The 19,675-nt window shown below is 36.9% G+C and overlaps 2 protein-coding genes across 2 annotated transcripts; both read right to left on the bottom strand.

Annotated features, from left to right (window-relative positions):
* Positions 1-2,971: 2,971 nt before the first annotated feature.
* Positions 2,972-9,668, bottom strand: hbp1 (HMG-box transcription factor 1). Its single transcript, XM_079254945.1, has 11 exons — positions 9,630-9,668; positions 8,211-8,367; positions 7,933-8,110; positions 7,402-7,522; positions 7,168-7,282; positions 6,607-6,725; positions 6,142-6,298; positions 5,789-5,933; positions 5,279-5,566; positions 3,897-4,038; positions 2,972-3,801 (listed from the first exon to the last, which is right to left on the bottom strand). The coding sequence occupies exons 2-11, from the start codon at positions 8,281-8,283 to the stop codon at positions 3,784-3,786; spliced, it is 1,356 nt and encodes a 451-aa protein (XP_079111071.1). The 5' UTR covers positions 8,284-8,367; positions 9,630-9,668; the 3' UTR covers positions 2,972-3,783.
* Positions 9,669-11,356: 1,688 nt separating this feature from the next.
* Positions 11,357-19,084, bottom strand: prkar2b (protein kinase cAMP-dependent type II regulatory subunit beta; the record flags this gene model as incomplete). The annotated part of the gene is given in 12 exon segments (XM_079255391.1): positions 11,357-11,490; positions 12,847-12,982; positions 13,114-13,182; positions 13,275-13,349; positions 13,438-13,539; positions 15,413-15,566; positions 15,674-15,780; positions 15,980-16,063; positions 16,209-16,261; positions 17,564-17,599; positions 18,597-18,943; positions 18,945-19,084. Coding segments are annotated over 12 exon segments (1,437 nt in total).
* Between the last annotated feature and the right edge of the window lie 591 nt (positions 19,085-19,675).

Below are 19,675 nucleotides of genomic sequence, written 5' to 3'. Positions count from 1 at the left end.
CTTTTTGTTTTTTTTATATCTGTCACAAGACTTCATAACTTGCATAAATGCAAACAGTGTGTTGGTTAGCTTCTCCTGGATGACTTAGTCTGTTGATTCCACCCAGCAACCTTAGAGGAATTGATTAAAAAAGTGTTTTGTGCTTGTCAAGTCGTCGGTATGAGATTTTGTTCTAACCATTTCAGTATGTTTTGATAATGTTGGCTGAGTTAGAAAAGAATTTGACTCTTTTTAGCCTCACAAAACACCATTAAATGTAAGAAGACTCATGTAATATGTGTTTTCACTTTAAGATATTGAATTTCTTTGGTGTCGACACAGCAACATTTATAAAAAAGACAATTGTACTTCTATTTTGTGGGATGTGCTGCTTGTAACAGTGACATATTGTTTTAATTTACAGGACTGTGACAAGATCTGAAAGATGTTTCTCATTTCCAACCACAGTTACAATATTCTTTATCCTTCCATTAAATGTACGGTGATATTCAGCCACATGCCAAGCACAGCTTTTCATTTCCCCCTGAAATGCTTAAGTATTAACTGCTATTCTTTTGAGCAGCCTGTTATGAATATGCTATAATTAGATTCCTGCGCTTGAAAGGATTGCAGGGTGTTGATCATTGTTATTTCATGAGGCATGCAAAGCTATGATTTCTCACTCTTCTCGACTGACCATTTTCTGCTTAACGCTGAGCAGAAACCTCAACAATCTACACATGAAAATAACTTTTTTTTCACTCCATAAATAATGTTAGGGATTTTTTTTTTTTTTAATGAATCTTCTTTTATGTTTGAGTGCAGTGAGGTAAACGACCAGTTATTGTCTGTTCCCATGCAGCCACAACATGTTGTAGTTTATTTAAATTACTATGAAATTTAAAGACTGTAGTTTCTTAATCAGCAGACTATGTATTAGAGTTGCCTACTTTGTTATGATATCATCATTTACAGCGAGACAACTGAAAAGGAAAACTGTGCTGTATGTCTGAAGAAAATCTGCACAACAATGAAGGGAAATGGAGCAATGGTGCCCCCTGGCTCCAACAGTGTGTATTACTTGTGTACTTGTGTAGAACCAAAAAAATAAAAGTACAATCTTTCAAATTGAAAGGTTTCACTTCTTTGTTTATAATGTCTTTCCTTATACAGATCCAATAGCAAGGGAAATATTGCCTAAAATGAATAACACCACATGCTTTATCATTTATTTCATAAAAATTGGGATGAAATGCAGAAGGTTTGTGAGGAAAAACTAAGAATGCTGCATGATTTATTTGCATATTATAGCACCTTTAAGATTCTCATTTCAGAGTGCTGTTGTTAGTGTCTGACATTATCGTGGAGGACTTTTGTTTTCATGCACATCTCTCTTAAGGTCCCACCACAGCATCTCAACCAGGCCTGGTCAGGTCTCAACTCCTGGACCTTGAACTGAATCATTTTATGTTTTAGTCATTCTGTTGTAGATTTTCAGATGTGCTTGGAAGCATTTTCATGTCGCATGAGACAGTGTGAGTGAAGCTGCTGCCGTTGGACGGACTATCGTTGGGCAAAGTTGACCCTTAAGGCCCACAGTCCTGTGGATTTTAGATGCTTCCTGCTTCAGTACACTTGAATCAGATAAATCGGTCAGCATGCTTGGCCACCTGACCACCTTGACAAGTTGATTTGATCTAAAGCCTGTAAAATGCATCCTCAAGGACTGGAGTTGTCCTTCAATGCTTTGTACTTTGATATAGAGGAGTTTGTGACTGACTTTAAAACTCAGGGCGCCCAAGTGGCTGCAAAGTCCATTAAAATCATAAGCCCTCAACCACGTTTGAAATCAGATATTAAGTATTTGATCTTATATGGTGCTTTTTTCCCTCTGCTTTAGTTTAATCTGTCCAAAGGATATTGTTCCTGTTGCAACCCTATACCATGCTGTCACATTCCTCTTAAAGACAAGAGGCTTTCTCCAGCCTCCCCTTCTGTGTATACTTTATTCTATATTTCAGTCATTCTGTATGCTTTTTTTGTTTGCACTCAAACTTAAACATTTTCCAAAATAACTCTGCTTGTGTCGGCATTAAAAAAAAAAAAAAACATTTCATGGTCTGAACTCCTAGAAAGACACGTCTTGAATGTTCACAACTTGTCTATAATGTTTTTCCACTTAAAAATGATGAGATCCTAAGTATTTGGAAGCAGTGAGGATTCTTTTACTTTATCTACACACTGCCTCTGCATCGTCTGTTTTTGTGGCACAAGCAATCCTGCAGTTTAATATATTATGTGTGGATAGTATAATTTTTAAAGACCTGATCACTTTTTTTTTATTTCATTTCTTATGTGAAAGCTTACAATTGAGAGTGGATTTCCTTCTCATGGTAAGAGGTGATATGTGTTTAATCATTTTAGCCTGTGAAGTCAAGATTTAGGGGGGATTTCTAACAAATCACACATTTAACTACATCAAATTATATTTTCAACACATACAAGTCTGCCTTCGAAGCACTGTAATCAGTTAAAAGCTTAAGATAGCACATGCTCTCATTTACATTACTCCTAAGATTTTTGAGATTCCACAATGTGAGATCAGCTAAAATATTTGTGGTCCTTATCCATCTCAGATGAAGTAATTTTGCAGCAATATAACTGCTAACATTTGTGCATGATGTTTTTTTATGTGGCAAACCCACAGAAATGCCAGGTTTGATTGTATTGCTGGATATTAATAATCTGAATTGGTCCACCGCTCAGGGTAAAAAGCATGCACTTATGTGTGAAAGTTATTTTTAAATAAAAGGACAAAAGACATGAAAAAATGTATGAACGTGTATTCAAATACAAAACCATGCATCATGTCTTAGGTATTATTACAGCTGAGAAAAAAATGAAAAGAAAGAACCACACCTGGATAAGAAGTTTAAAAAAATTATTTATAATATGATACAAGGACACTCTGTGCAAGAGGTTGATGGAGCTGTGAAACCTGTACAATAAACAAACCACTTAAAATTCAACCTGAAAGCAGAGCTTGGCTGTTGGGCCATGATCTTGTCAAATGGCTAACTATCAAGATACTTGATGTATTATACAAACTGTTTTTACCATGTATACAATGGCTGTATATGATTAGATTACATTATCTATATAAAGTGCAGAATGTATAAGCACTTACAGGAAAGGGATGAAGTGCTTCGTGACTGACTGTAAACCCACCACCACATGCTGAAATAGGGTGAGAGGTGCTTGGTGGGGTTGGGGAGGGGTGACTGTAGACCATAGCTCAGTGTCAGAATATACTCTGAAATACAAACTGTACGAAAGGATTTCCAATCTGTGCAATATTAAAAATATCCATATGAAAAGTTGTAAAAAAAAAAAAGTTTAAAAATTCCCCTTTTTACAATTATAAACTGCTGCTTGCTGCTCCTTCCATGCTGAAGCATAACACAAGCTCTGAATCTTTACTCCACCAATGAATAAAAAATCACCTTAAGTGTATGAGAGGTTTTATGTTTGTTTGTTTTTTTTTTAAAAGGGGAATAAGACATCTTTGACGTTAAAGATATAATAAAATATATGCGCTGTTAGTGACTAGATTACAAGTTTTGTATATACTTTATAATTCTTTTTGCCTCTATATTTTAAGGTTACAAAAGCAAGTGAATTCAGCATCACAGTTGAGTCTCAAGAATACAGGAGAGCAAAGAGGCATCAAGCAGTCCGTCAGACTCTATTCAGCATCTCTGCATGCGAAAACACCAGCAGCTGCGGACTCCTGGGGGGGATTATCTAGGTCTGCTGGGAACCCTGTGGAAAGATGCAGGTTAACTCAGTCAGTGTACAGCTTGGATGTTTTTATAACAAACTACTGGACTGAAACGTTCATTGGTTGCGGCCCTTACTGAATTGGTTCGTTTACGTTTCCAGCAGTCTGGATTCAGTCTTTTCTGCTCTTCAGCCAAAGCCTTGGCCTCCATGGTGTACATCCTCCTCTCTTCACTCTTCATCTTCTTCCACTTGTCACCCAGGATGACACTGATGGCTCTGGAATGAAAGAATAAAAGTAGAAAGAAAAGGATTTTTCCATTATTATCTTGTTAGAATCTAATGCCTCTTGCATTTCACTGATTTCATTGTTGTCCAAACAATATAAAACTTGCTGATAAACATTAAACAAAGCCTAAAACTGAGATTTAATTCCACTATTGGCTTTCTTTCCCGGAGCATGCACAAACATTTAGATCATGGTTTTAGTTGCAAAACGAATCACGCTTTAGTTTTCAGCCAAGAAAAACAGGACAGCACTAAAACTTCATTTAAAACATTATAAATAAACAGCGTCAAATCAAAGGTATTTGTACAACAACTAACTGAAACGTCATAATCATGCATGAAATAACTGTCAGGAGAAGGTTTTGCAGTATAATAATGCTTGTTCAATGCTTGCTAGAACAGATCTTGGAGAATGCATCAGTCCTTTGCAGGTGAAGAGTTGTTCCTTCAATGATGCCAAAGCTAAGGAAGGATGTTGATCTGTCTTTCCTGTCCTCTCCATTCACACCAGTCAAAGCAGATGGCTGCCCTCCCTGAGCCGGGTTCTGCTGGAGGTTTTGCCTTTCTGTTAAAAGGGAGTTTTCCTTCCCACTGTTGCCTCATGTATGCTCAGGATGGGGGATTGGATCAAAGTCAAGATTGGATGCAATCAGTTTGTTTCTTTTAGCTAAACTATTTCTGAATTGGCTTGATTGGATGTGTCTGTAAAGTGCTCTGAGATGACATTGTTGTGAAGTGGTGCTGTACAAATAAAGCTGAATTGCATTGAACTGAATGAAGTAGATGTGATGTGTTCTGATATGGGGCCACCAAGATATCCAACCTGATAAGTCTGAGTAAACCTATAAATGCCTTGACCTTTGCCTGTTTTATCTTTTGAAGACATATTTGCAAAGCAGAACAAATTACTTTCAGGGTTTTTACGTCCATCTGATTATATCATCAGCCTGATGTGGAAAAATGTTGGAACACTGTGTCTCGAAATGAACGACAATCCACAATTCTAAACAGCAAGACAACTCTCAAGAACGTTGCTGTCAAGTTAGTTGTGGTAATCCTGGGGGTTTTTAATGCCCACATTTGATCTCCCACTTTAGGGCTGAATTTGAAGTGACTGATTTTAAAACGGCATGTATGACCAGTGACAGAAATATTAGAAACACTAACTGATTAGTATTTCATTTATATCTTTATAAAAGCACTTGTAAATGCATTGAATCTTATTGATCACCTGTTGTCCTTCCCAGGATACATCTGCGTGTACTCCACTCTGTATTTCTTGGCAAAAAGCATGAAGGCATTCATTGGCCGCTTGCATTTTGTAGGCGTGGCACCACTGGCTGTCCCTGAGTTGTGGCTCCGGTTTGATTTGCTACTAGAGGATTGTGGGGAGCATGAATGCTCAAGTTTATCACAGTCTGGGCTGACAGCACCCCCACTGGACAAGGAGGCCCTGCGCTGGCGAGCCATGCTGCTGAGAACATATACTGCTGAGGAATCTAGCGGGGTGAAGTCATAGCTGTAGACAAAAAGGAAAAGCAACTCACTTTAGAGAGTTTGGGAGAACACAATTGTTAAATCAACACTCCAACTAATAAAAAAACGTTTAAGATTAAAAGTTGCCATTGTTTTTGTCATAATTCCACAGCAAATGAAATATTTAACAATACATTTATAGACATTTATTAACAATTTAGATCTCTGAATTATACAAAGCAAGACAACAATTTAAAGTGTGCACCTTCTGAAAGTGTCAAAGACAACTGAGTCGTCACAGTTAATAGCATCTGGATGGTTTGGTGGCAGGCACACGTCTCCCAGATGCATCTCATAGCAAGGAATCCCGTGGTGCACCACAGTAAGGCTTGGGTAAAAGGAAGACCACCCTGACAAAGAAAAATAATACATGACAGATCAGATTTTTAAGATTTTTATCTAAAAAAAAAAAATGTCCTGAATGGTCTTCATTTAACCAACACTGTGTGATCAGTTAAAGCTTCTGCTGGCAAAGATGTTTTCTCTCTCTTGCTCTCATACAGACAAAGCTTCTTAACATCTTCTGCAACAAAAACCAGGAAACAAATACAGTCGTACCTTTGTTCTTAACAAAAAATGGGTGATCCAATCGGCACTCGGCTGTTAGAAGGCCCTTATCTGGCGACCCTGGGTCAAAGGTCAGCTTAAGAACTGCCTGGCCAAAGGATATTGTCTCTTCGTGGTTCACCAACTTAAGGCCATCTGAGCCATATCTCTGTAAATAAAGCATAAAGTCAATAAGATGGACGGTTGAAGTCATGACCAGTAAGGAGTTGGTGTCCGCCTTCCTGAAAACTTTGTTTTGGTTATGTGTGAAAATACCATCACTGTGTATCAATGAGAGTGATTGCTTAAGTCACATTCATAGGATTACTGTACTTTAACTGTGGGCATCTTTGCCATCTTGTGGCCTTTCCAAGCCATTGCAGTTTTACACAAAAATGCACAAACAGACATCCTACCAGCCAGGACAACATCAACATGAATAATGTAATGTGCTAAAGTCTCTGTTGGTCATCTCACCTTGAGAGAGAATGAGGATGGCATCATGTTTTCATCATCCGAGTCATCATCTGAATCCCCGAGTTCATCAGCTTCCTGCCACTCCACATTAGGACCCCGATGGAAGCGCAGGCGGGTTCCTGAATATCAACACAACAAAGTAACATGATGAATAAGTACCAAGTGTGTGTTATACTGTTACAACACTGAGAATGCTAGAAAATGGATGCAATACTGCTGTTTGGGCACCAGAGGTGAGAGCTTCTGTACAAGCGACAACGGCTTATAAAGTGGTGTTGTCCATACTTGCATTAATTTCTAATTAATTAATTAAAAACAAAATTTCTGTTTAAACACAGAAGATGTTAAAACTAATAATCAAGAAAAAATATGTTTTATTAAATCCTTTTCGATTAAAGCATATTTTTGTGTAATAATTTTAAGTCCAATATCATTAGATTTTTCTCAGTAAGGCTGAACTTAACTTCATATTGTTTGATTTAAATCTCCGTGTTTCTTAGTATGTTTTTGTGAGCATGTATTTTGATGGATACATATATACATGGCGATGCCTGTAAACACCTTTTAGGAAGCAGTGCCAAGCTGTGGAGGGCCAAGAGTGAGACCAGGCCATATCTTCATCATCAGAAAACGATGAAGACATTGAGAAAACTCCAGACTCTGATTCGCTGCTGGCCTGGTGAAGAAGCAAATAATTCCTATAATGGCATCATTTAAATAAACATAACTGAACATAACTAAACTGAACTGAACAATTCTTAGATTTCCAAGAAAGAGTTGAGAGTGAAAAGTTACCCTGACACGCCTGCGCTCCCTGAGGTGGCCTCTGGACGGGTTGGGTGCGCTGCTGGCTAATGGGGGCCGGGCATAGGAATGTAAACTATTACTGTTGCCAAAAATATGAACTGGAGATGATCTGAAAATGACAATATGATGAATGTAATTATGCAGAGATGATACATCTGACCAGAACTGTATTATAGAAATACATATCAATGATATTGTGTATTGATAAAGTGAATCATTAAACTACACACTTTAGTGCTATCCTGTAAAATTACTTCTTTGTATTTTTTATTATTTACTTTAGCTAATTCTAAGTTGTAATTATGGAAAGATAATGGAAGCAATAACTCAACACCGGTACAGGGGATATTTCACAATATGTACTTTATGTTATGCTGCTAACTTACCAGTCCTGCTTTGTGAAACCCCCCCCAGGTGTACTGATGTTATTACAAGCGTCAATCTTTGTGTGCATTCATGTCTTATGTATGCATACAGCAGCCTAAGCTGAGTTTCAACATACTACATATCTGTACAAACCTCTTGTGTGGGGCATCCTTCAGCAGCGGGCTCTGAGGACTGGTGGCAATGTTGGCCAACTCAGCGAGCCAGTTGGTGTTTGGGGAGCAGCTGAGCTCCTGGTGAGACACGGCTCCCACATGAAATAAGCCCTGAGACCTCTGGTCCTCCTCCACCTCCTGCAGCTCAGGCATGTCATCTGAGAAAAGATTAAAGTATTGATTGCACCTAATATGAGAAAAGAATCCTTTATAGAAAAAAATCATTGATCATAAATTTGTCCTGGTTTCACATCGTACCATAATCCATGTGGCATCCAGGTGAAGAAGGCAGGTCTTCATTACACTTGAGTGGATCAAATGATTCATCCATTTTTGCAGTTATCTACTATATCCTTTCTCTTTATTCAAAGGCTACAACTTACTCAGTTTTCATTGTCAGACTCTGACACATCAGCTGATTTAGGAAAAAGCAAAAGGAAAAGAGTTAGAAAGCCTGCCATCAAAAGTTAAACTAATTACATCTATTTACAATGTTTTTTAAAACAATATACTCTTCTCACTGTTGCTTCATTAAAAACGTCATTGTTAAATGCATAACACTTACAGGTAACAATAACTTTACAAACAGAAGCTTTTCAAACATTTTATGCTGTGTTAAAAAATAAAAACACTACAAATAGTATGCAATCGTTGTTGTTCACTCATAGCATTTATATGAAGGAAAACGCAGGAGGCTGTAGGAAATCCTTTGTCTGATTTTACACAGTAAAAACCTCTATAACTAGTCATGTGACTCGCTGCGTGGAGGCCTTGTTTATAAACTTAAATGGGTTTGGCGCATGCGTACCAGAGCTCATTCATTCAACGCTGCACAGAAAAGTGAAAAATAACAGAAATTTGTCTTTAAAAGTGGCGACTGGAAGCTAAAAACACAATAGCTGACGAAACATGTAATTACACTAATAACGAATAGAAATATTTTCTGCTATAATAAATTGATATCCTCCAGTAACTCGTCGTTTCGATAGAATCGCATATACAAAGGAAGTCGATAACGCGTAATGGTTCAGCTAACAAGGAAGAAACGCTCATCAGCTGTGTGCTGACAACCCATCAGTCGCTAAAGAAAAAACATCAAAAAAAAAATTTCTACACATAACCTTGGTGAAAATAGCTGCGTCGTTAAAAAATACTATTGCGTAACATTTTGTCCAAACAGATGGATTGAATGCCAGTGCAACTCTACCCCCACTTCTCAAAAGCAGCAGAAGTAATCTGCACTCAACCTTAGAGCCTGTCGACTCTAACACTGTAAACAAAAGAATGTCAACAAGTTGAGGCATGACGCAACCCGTGCTCAGTTCAAAATGAATGACACGAAAACCTCTGGAAGCCTCTAAACCATATTTTCTCATTAAATATAGCAAGCATTTCTAAATGTAAGACTTTTTTTTTTTCATTTATTAAATGCTGTCGAGTGGGTTTCTTATCGCCAAAACAACAAGCGTCACTCCGAGAAAAAAAAAAAGAAGAAAAAAAAAAAAAAGAAAAAAAACATTGTCGAACAAAACCTTCCTGTCAGCATCATAAAAATCCATGACAGCTACACTAAAACAGCATTTAGGACATGCAAGGCTGTGTTTCACTTAGATAGTGTATTGAAAATAGGTTTAAACCATTCATTTGTTCGAAAAAAGTGATCAACTTCCCACTTACCATTTCTAACGCCATCAAGAAACTCCGCAGCATTCAGTCGAGGGGTGGAAATGACTAGTACATAAGAAAGCCTCCTATTGGTCTTTGTGAATGTCAGTCACAAGAATATAGATATTCTATTGGTCAAATAAGCTGACAAAAACAAAAGGGGCGGAGTTTTATTTGTTTATCAGATGATAATTGGCTAAAAGTGCATGCCTGTTACTACCCAGTAACAGCTGATTGGCAATAACACGAACAATACATGATATTTTTATGTCACCTTGCTACTGCTGCTGCTGCATCTGGCACAATTTTTTCCAGAATATTTTATAACTAAAGTAATGAAATGATTCCAAAATCTTTCTTTGATATAAATCTAGCGACAGTAAGAATGCATGACTGAATGGTGAAAGATTTAATAATGATAATTACTGAATGAAAACATTTGGACCGCATCAAATTTGCTGTAACGAATAACCAGGTGACCCGACAATAGAAAATGTTCTTTATTGACATGAAAAGTGAAACATACATTTCCTTCTCGAGCTGTTGTCGTGGTTTGCTTTCAAAAATGACTACTACTACCAGAAAGGAACAAAATTAGTATGTTTACATGAAAACCAGTTTAGAACAATTCAGCTGCAGAAAGTATACATAAGACTTCAAATATTGATTTAAAAAGAGAGGAGAAGTAGAGGACCCACTTTAAATTCCCACTATGTGAGAATTTATACAAATTGTTGGCAGAGGTAGACAGCAATAATGGATGTCTTAATAATGTATATTTTACCTACACAAACAGTATGAGCTAAATTTTACATTAAAAAACAAAAATTCATTGTTTTAAGACACTGCTTTTAATCACTACAGTCTAGGGGCAACTTATTAAGTTAGAAGTGGGTCTATAGTAACAGTAAACACTCAGTTTTTTAAAATTGTACAGCAATGTGTTGTATATTCTTACAAAACTATCAGCTATCTCTCTTAAGTTTGCTTCCTTTTTTTTTTTTTTTTTTTTTAGCAAAAGCAGGGCATAGGCAACAGCCACAAACACTTACCAACAATGATAAACAGTTTAAGAGCATGGATTTAATGGATTAAATCTGGTGGTAACAGAGATGCAATTTTGTAAAAATGTCAACCACATTCAGCTGTAGTCAACATGTAAAGGATGAAAATCCAACCAAAGCTTTTTGGCAACTGTTTGTTTTTCTCACATTGGGGATTTTGAGACAGTTCTCTTGCTACTGTGATGGGAGAAGATGATATACTTGCTCACATTAATCCAGTAAGAAATATGCTTCAGCCTCTGGTTTTTAACCAGTAAGATTTAGAAATGTACAAACAAGAATATATAGTAGATGCAGCTTGAACACTGTGGAAAAAAGTGAAAGGTAACAAAGTGTTCATTTTACAAACAAATAATGCACCTGACACCAACAAGTAAAATATACACCTACATTTAAAAGGTGAAGGTCAAATGAAAAACGAATCAAGCTTTAAGCAACTCTGCTTTGGCTTACTGCAGTCATGATGTTCTGTGGCACGCTCTACTAAAATAAGCCTTATCTTAGTCTTGTTTATATATCTGACACACAAATGTTGTGGTGTGATGGATATTTTCTTTTTTTTTTTTTCTTTTTTTTTTTTTGAAAAAAAAGCTGTTTGAGTGGTTAAGAGGAAAACATCCATAAAAGCCTCATTTTCTCCCCCTATTTAATACTTTGTGGTCCATTGAAGTGATCTCATGCATTTTGTTGCTCAATTTCAGGGCTACTTCCAAAGAGGGTCACCAGTTGCTCCTCATAGTTAGCAATGTTTCTCTTCATGATGTCCATGCATGGGCCAAGCAGCCTCTCGAAGGCTTTAACGTCCATGACTGAAAAACACAGAGAAAGAGAAGTTGACATCAATGAAAATTTAAAGAAAGTGCTGTGAAATAAAAATGAACATAAAATGAAAAGTACATAATGTTACACAATGTAACAACTAGCATTTGTTAAGACTAAAACTGGCTCTTAGACGACAGCAGTTCATCTACTGAGACATTGTCACATTTTTCATATTGTCACCTCCCTGATAAAATTTTAAAAAAAGAAAGATGACAAGACTCAGATATGAACGCAACGTTTGGGCTATCCCTAAAACTTTTATCACGGAGCAAGAGCTTCTCACCAGAGTCAGCTCTCAAAAATGTATCATTTATTAAAATGTAATATTTATTATTTATTATGGAGACTGAAATGTACTGAAATTTAGCCAAGTCCATGTTATTTAAAACATTTGGTTTCGTGCAAAGAATAAGTCATGATTAGAAGCTATGATGATAAAGTTTAACCCATGTACCCAGTTACAATAAATGTTACAATAAAATAGTAACAATAAAAGTAATAAAATTGTAATAAAAGAGTTACAATAAAATGGCTATTTAATGCAAATAAAGCTATAATAACTTTATAAACACTTTAAAAGCTATTTTGTCAGTTTGTATATTTTAAAATCAGTTGCACACATAAAACTGCCAAAGGTCCGACAGTGAACATAACACACTACTGGATCAACATGTAGACTTTTGTTAACACCAGCAAGACAGTAGCTAATGAGTAATTCCGGTTCTGGGAACAAGATATCATTGTCAGCACCTAGTTCAGCTTTCCTTAAGTACAAATACATTTTATACCGTAATGATGCCCCCTAGTGGTAAAGGAACAATGCATTTTTGTAAGCCTGCTACCTTCACATAAATAATGAGGCTGGTATCTCAACTAATTCATTACAACTTCTTGAAATATAAAATTCTGAAAAAAAACTCCTATTTTAGGGTAAAAATGATTGGGTTCTAAAATTGATTAAAGTGATTAAGACCTTGAAATTTCCTTAACATTTTAAGATCAACTAAGTTTATAGAATATTCAAATTCAAAACAGGCCGAAATCAAAGCATTTTAAGCAAAGATGGAGATTAAAACAATGAAAGCCATGTTAGTTTAAAAATAACTGGAAAATCTAAAATGTAAATTTAATCTTAACAGACACTTTATTACGAAGCACTGATTACGAGATTATTACTTGTGTAATTATGCTTGAGAAGTGTATTTGGGAGCATGACTTGATGTTATACTATAGATATTATGGTTTATCCTGGAAATAATTTAAAGGAAAATGAAAAAGCAAAAGCTGAAGAGGTGATAGTTTAACACCATGGGTCACTACAAAAAGAAATGTTCAAAATATACCTAAACATTTGACACTCCCCACAGCGTAGGCAGATGCAGCTCTGGGCTTGTTTGTGACAAGAGCCAACTCCCCAAAATACTGGCCCCTTGTGCATGTGGCGATCTCCGTCTCTTCTTCCTCCTGGTCTTTTTTTGTCTAGTTAGAAAGAAATACACATAATAAGATATCATAACAACTTGATGGCTTTAAAAAAATCACAAGATTTTTTTAACTGACTTTTTTAAACTCTGAAAATATTTTTTTAAAGTGAGACAAAACAAAAATACCCGGCTTCGTTTCATGGTAATTCTAACTTGGCCACTCTCAACGATGTAGAAGCAATCTGCTAAATCACCCTGCAATGTAAAATGACAAATTGTAAAAAGAAAAAAAAAAAAGCAGCATGGATGCAAAACAAACTAAAAAGCAAAGAAGACACATTCATCACCTGAGCAATAATCTGCTGTGAATCGCTGTACACCCTGGTGGAGAGCACGTCTACTACCTTCATTCTCTCCGACACCTGATTAAAGAAGTTTTAGCCAACAGGGGTTTTAGTGCAAATGAATGGTGCACTGTAACACTGAAGGAAAAAAAAAAAGGATCTTAACCTCTAAAGATGTGAGCAGCGGTAGTGTTTCAATGAAAGCCTCATACAGTTTCCTCTTCTTTGCATTGTTCTTCACTATGATCCTCCTGAAAGTCAGACGATCCTGAAACACACATTCAGAGAATATTAAGGTTTGTGTAACATGTTTCTTCTTTTTCAGTCAGATACACTCACTTTTCTCCTGGTGTAAAATGGATGAGACTTTACAATAATAGTACATATTATATACCTAAGAAATGTGTAATTCATGAACTAACGGATTTGTTAATGAAGACTTTATTGTGAATTCCTGTTGACCATCGTGAACTAATTGATAATTTCAACAATGATTCATGTGATTACTTGATAATTGGTCATCAACTGATGAAGATTAATTCACTGTTAATTCATCAATATGTTGACATATTTGCCAGTTTAGATAGAAACATACCTTTAATTCCTTGCTACTCATATTTTTCTTTCATTTTTATTTCATGCAAGACACACTCAAAGAAGTTCACTTTGGTGAACATGGAGATGTAAAAGCTCTTTCAGAGACTATTGATAAAGGTTTATTGTAGGTTTATCAATTTATCTATTGCTTTGTTGTTTCTAAATCAGAAATGTATTTGACATTTCCATATAGACCAGTGTCGTATCTTTGTTGAATGGAGTGCATTAAAGCAGGGATTTTAAAAACCAAATAGTCACTCCAAACATAGAAGTGTAAACACATAAACATCCCTATTTGTCTGATTGTTTAGCTGTGTGAAGAATTTTGAGTTGAATTTGTGTTTGCAAATTGCTGCATAATTCACCTTTTCCTTTAGAAATAAGCTAAATATCTCCTGCAGGGAAAAACAAACTAAAACAATGTTTTGTTTTGTTTTTAAAATGTAAAAAATAAACAAAACAGTTATCAGTCCATCCGTGTATTACAACCATCTGCTTTCATAAACAAACATTAAATCTTCATGTGGTATATTTTATCAAAATGACATAATATCTAAACACAAATAATTTCCAGATAACATGTTAGTTGAGCACATGCAGAGGTAGACACAACACTGCAGGAAGTAGATGTAATTACAGAGGACGTTCTCCAGCTGGGAAATCTTTTCTCTCAAGACAACCAAGAAAGACTCAACCCAGACGTGCCCGAGTTCGGTCCTCCAGATCTGCTATCCTGCAACTTTTAGATGCATCCTTTCTCTGCAAAAGCCTGATAGTGAGCCATTCATTTGATTCAGGTGAGTTGCCTCTAAAAGTTGTAGGACAGTAGACCTTGAGGACTGGACTTGGGCACCCCTGCTTTAACTTATTAATAAGATAATTAGTCCTAACTTGAACTGAATAAAGTTCCCGGTATAATCTTTAGTTTGCCCTCTGGCAGATCTGCTTTTTCTCAGCCTGAGCTGGTGACACATTAAGCAGGGACTCCTGGTTGTTCGCAGACTCAAATATACACTTCAAGTCACTCAGGTCAGCAGGGGACACAGCAGCAACCTGCGTAGTCTGCACAGAGATGACATAACGGAGCTGTTACCACCTCTTGAGGACACAACCCTGACTGAGTCATAAATAAACAAATTGCTTCACATGAAGAGATCAAGTTGCGACTGAATCTTGGAAAAAGCATTTTGGTTGCAAAATGCTTCCTGACATTTAATCGAAATATCATTTTTAACTAAAGTTTTCATTTTAGAATGATCAAAATGACAACGGAGGTGTTCAGCTATGACAGGTTTGAAATTTCATGAAAAGATTTTCTAACGCTTTGTGAGTATGTGGGCATATGTAAAATCAAATCCACAGGGAAGATTTCCACATCATGTCGCCTCAGTTGGAGAAGCGAACTCTCTCTGTGGCACCCAATAGCAACAATGCCACAGACAACCTGTGTGTTTATTCAAATTTTGTCAACTGACTGCACAGTGTGTTATAAAACCCAGAGGAACCAGCTGTGCTCTTGCAGGAGGATGCAATAGTTTACTCACCAGGCACCAAAGGGCTCCAGGTGAGTTGGCAATTATTGTGGCTGCTCTGGGGGTGTTGTACATCAGCGCAAGTTCTCCAAAGCTGCCTCTGTTGTCATAGCAGCCCACCAGCTTCTCTATGCCGTCAACTTTTACAAAGATGTTAAACATCCCGCTGAATGAAAGTACAGTCAAAAAAATAAACCATAAGTACAAATATTAACACAAAAAAAGCCCACATTTGGAAAACAATGTGTAAGTAAAAGAACCAATTGAAAGCACCTTTCAATTACATAGAAGTTGTCCCCATCGTCATCTTGATCAATGATGTGCTCTCCTTCAATGCAGAACTTCTCAAACATGGCATCCAACACCTGAGACATCTCTTCCTGAGAGTGTGAGAAACAGTAAACACTGAAAGTTTGTGTATTGAAATAAATGTCAAATAAATTCTTTTACTATTGTAAGAAAAGAAAACAGTCTCTTTGAGTCGCACACAATGCTCTAAGAAAGTAGTAAAAAGCTCCTGGCCTTGGGTCGAGCACTACTTAAAAGAAAGGCTTTGTGCTTATGGAATAATCAACTTACTGGATCCAAATTCTTGAACAGAAGAATGTCCCTACATGCTTCCTGTAGTCTTTGTCTCTGCTCATCGGTTTTGGGGTAGGTGACCTACAAGATAAAAGACGTTGCCTGGTAAGAACATGGAAAAGATGTCTTATCACTCATTATTTTATCATTTGATTACTAAATCTTAAATCTCAATAGTAAAAACTAAACAAACAAATATGTAGCAGTGGCGTGTGTTACGGTTTACCCTTGGCTCTTTATCTTCTTCATCTTCATCAGGATTGAATGCCTCAGCACACACTGCATGAAAGGGAACAACAAATAAACTATACGTGGACTGCCAAGGTTATATCGTGTTCTGTGAATGTATGAATTTATGGAATTTTTTTTTTATCCATTTATGATCATATGAAAGTTTAAAGGGTGTCTTCCCTTTCTAATTGCTGCAAGACTAAATTTTTGCTATATTCAAAGATGTAAAATGAGTTTTTTTTTTCTTTTCAGAAAACTTGATGTTGCAAGTGCAGCAGTGTCCATCACCTTCTGTGCATGGTTTACTTCTGCAGCGCACCTGTCTGTCTGTGCAACTTATGCATCTTAAACCTCGTAAAGACATGTTAAATCACAACTTTTAGGGTAAAAAAAAAAAAAAAAGGCATTTTATATCATTTGTTTACAAGACTGCTAATACCTAAATTCTGATATTTATCTGTCAACAAAAACAAGTCTTCTCCTCCTAAATTTTATCTGATATTGTACTTGGTGTTTTAACTCTGGGCCTCTGTGTCTTACATAGTTTTTCAGCAATCGTAAAAAAAAAAAGTCTGCAATGTCCCAAAATCTTAAAGTCAGTCCAAAAATTTGTGATTTTCATACATTTATAGTCACATCCCATAGCTACCTGTAGAAAAGATCAGTTGCAGCATTTCAGACAAAAGGGGATGAGATACTGCGGAAATAGTTTGACAAAAACTGAAATTTAAAGTATTATTACTAGTTTAAAAGTATTACATTTATGGCAGCCTGAAATAATTTCATTAGCCTGTCAATTCCATAAATATGGGGTTTTTAGAGAACCATGTTTGAAGAGTTATATGGTGACACTATGTCACATTTCTGTCCTATGCAGCGACACCCCAGCGTTGTCTTGGTACCATTTTTAAAGGTCATTGTAGTATGCTTTGTAAGATTTCATTTTTCATCTGGTTTTGTAAAGGGTAACTAAAATATGTATAGATTTACTGAATAACTTTCATACTGTGCACAAAAGAAAAATTGGATCTAATTATACTTATGATATAGCCTTATTATTATTATGAACAAAATATGGTTCTAAGTGGCACTTCTTGCTGTAACCTCCCTATCCCCGTCACTCAGGTTCATGTCAAAGTGGCCTCTCAGACTCCAATAAATCAAGCCTATTATTATTAGAGGAAGACAGTAACAGAAGACAGATGGAAAAATACACCACACTGAAGCAAATCTCCAGCAGCCTCAGTGTCAATAATTCAGAAAAGTAGTTTACATTTCCAGAATTGATATTGCCCAGACATTTTATTTTCTATAAAATAAGCTATTTATAGAGAACAAACATTAACTCACCTGATGCTCTTCTGATGAATCTGTTTATCACCGGCGCTGAAAAGTATGAAAACTACATGTTATTTTAACATTAACTAAATCTCTGACCATTATTACTGAGAAGGATTACACTGCTGTGTGCAAAGCATCTCATATCTAGGATCCATATTCATTGGGGTGAAACCTGAATATGGACAGCTGCTTTGAAGTGGATTTAGGTCTTTGCATCTAATTAAAATGGGGGAAAATGTTTTTATGTAAAACAGCAAAAGGGTGTCAATCTTCTCCACAAAAGGTCAGTATGAAATATACATTAGACAGAGCATCCACTGACAGCCAGCTAGTCTGCAGAGAAAGTCAATGAAATATCAAAGCGGAAATCTGACCTGAAAAAAGAGGACAATCAAGCAAGTGAATGTGGTATACCTGCTTTTATGTAACCATTGCAGCCAGTCTTGCAGACCACTACTCATTGGGATGCTGTGTCAGAGCTATGCTGCTGCTGATGCTGCTTGCAATCCTGCACCGGCCATTGTGCTAAATATGTTCACTCTTCAGGAGATACCGAGTCAGAATCATGATGTGCATTGTCTGAATCTAGACTAGCACAGATGTGTTATCTGTTTTGTCACATTTTTTTTTTTTTAGTATTGGCTAATCCGTGTAAATAGGCCCATCGGGCCTGCACCTGGATAAGAAATTATTCCAACGATCCACCGGTGCAGGGCTTTTATTCAACGAACAATGGAGTCCTCTCTATTGAATCTGTGGCTCTGGTTATTTAAAGACATCGTAATAACAAAGAAATAGCGTGTTTGCTCATTAAGAGTCGAGCACGTTTCGAGCCATCTTTCAGCCTCCATGACCATATATGGCAAATGACAGGAGAGTGGAGTGTAAGGTGGCGAGCGCGGCTCTCTGCTTCCATCCTCTCGGCACCGAACAGCAGCTGAGCACGCGGCGATGCATGCTTATATTTCAAAGTACATTAAGGTCATTCACATTCACATGCATTATTGTGTACCTGACTCACAAACAGGCTGTGTTAACCCACCTATAAATTCTTCGTCGTCGTCGTCTTCCTCCTCTCCGTTCTCAGAATCGATCTGCATTGCTTCGTCAATGAAATTGACCGCTTTTCCGGATCTTGGGGCCGAATTTTGGTCATTGCCAAAAGAGGCCTCTTTGGTCTCACGGTCCTTCAGCTGGGTGAAGTACTGTAATGCAAACTCGAGCAAATCCCTGGGCTGATTCCTTAACACTTCCACGGTAAAGCTCTGTAACAGCTCCGTCAGTCCTTCAGGAATTTCTATACTCATTCCTGTTCTCAGTCTATGAATGTGGATAAAACCGGTTTGCTGCGAATTCGGCACAATCAAAAGCACAACGTCGATTTTTTTTTTTAAGAGTGTGCGAGTGTCGTCTGGCCACCTTGTCAGCAAGCAGTCCACAGCAGATCCTGTGTTTTTCTTGAATGAAAATGGCTCTGGATTTTTGGTCCGAGCATCTTCTGCTGCTTCTGGCTATAGGAAACCCACGCATGTGACCCAGGAATCCATGGCAACCACCTATCGAGGGATTGCGTATGAGCAGCAGCGGCGCAGAAACTGCAGTCAGTCGCAAAATACAAATTATGGGAAACAGAAGCCCTCGGGTTGCTTTTTCTGTCAGAGATCGAGCTTCACCGGGAAAGCTAAGATACAACATTCAAGCAAAAGACCATATTTGATCCTACGTTGCAGACCAAAAGGTATTACATCTGATTTAAAACGTTACAAGAAGGTGGGGAAAAACACACCTATATGTTGATTTGATAAACAGCCACAGAGCCATACATGCTACTTGATAAACATGCTTTTGAATTACATTAAACCAGTCAAGACTTGAGACTATTATGTGCACAATTATTACTGAAAATCTGCTATCATATTTTACAACCAGCTAATTAAAAGTATTAATTTTATAGTTTGTTTTTTTGTTTGTTTGTTTGTTTTTTTTAACTAAAATGAGTCAATTCATTATAAAGTGCCCGTCCCTTTAATAGCAGAGAGTTTGGGGCTAATGTCCTGCACCATAGGGACAGAAATGAATCAATCTTTGGCACATTGGGATTTCTCAGATCATTGTGGCTCT

Source organism: Telmatherina bonti (assembly GCF_933228915.1).
Source record: "Telmatherina bonti genome assembly, chromosome: 2".
Taxonomy (NCBI): Eukaryota; Metazoa; Chordata; class Actinopteri; order Atheriniformes; family Telmatherinidae; genus Telmatherina; species Telmatherina bonti.
Note: the sequence above shows the minus strand (reverse complement) of the source record. Positions and strands in the feature narration are given on the sequence as shown.

Excerpts from the sequence above, each read along its gene's own strand:
- hbp1 (XM_079254945.1), bottom strand. The coding sequence starts at position 8,283 with ATGGATGAATCATTTGATCCACTCAAGTGTAATGAAGACCTGCCTTCT. Across the intron at positions 7,523-7,932 it reads AAGGATGCCCCACACAAGAG|ATCATCTCCAGTTCATATTT; the intron begins GTTTGTACAGAT and ends TGTCATTTTCAG. Across the intron at positions 5,567-5,788 it reads GTCTTTGACACTTTCAGAAG|CTATGACTTCACCCCGCTAG; the intron begins GTGCACACTTTA and ends TTTTGTCTACAG.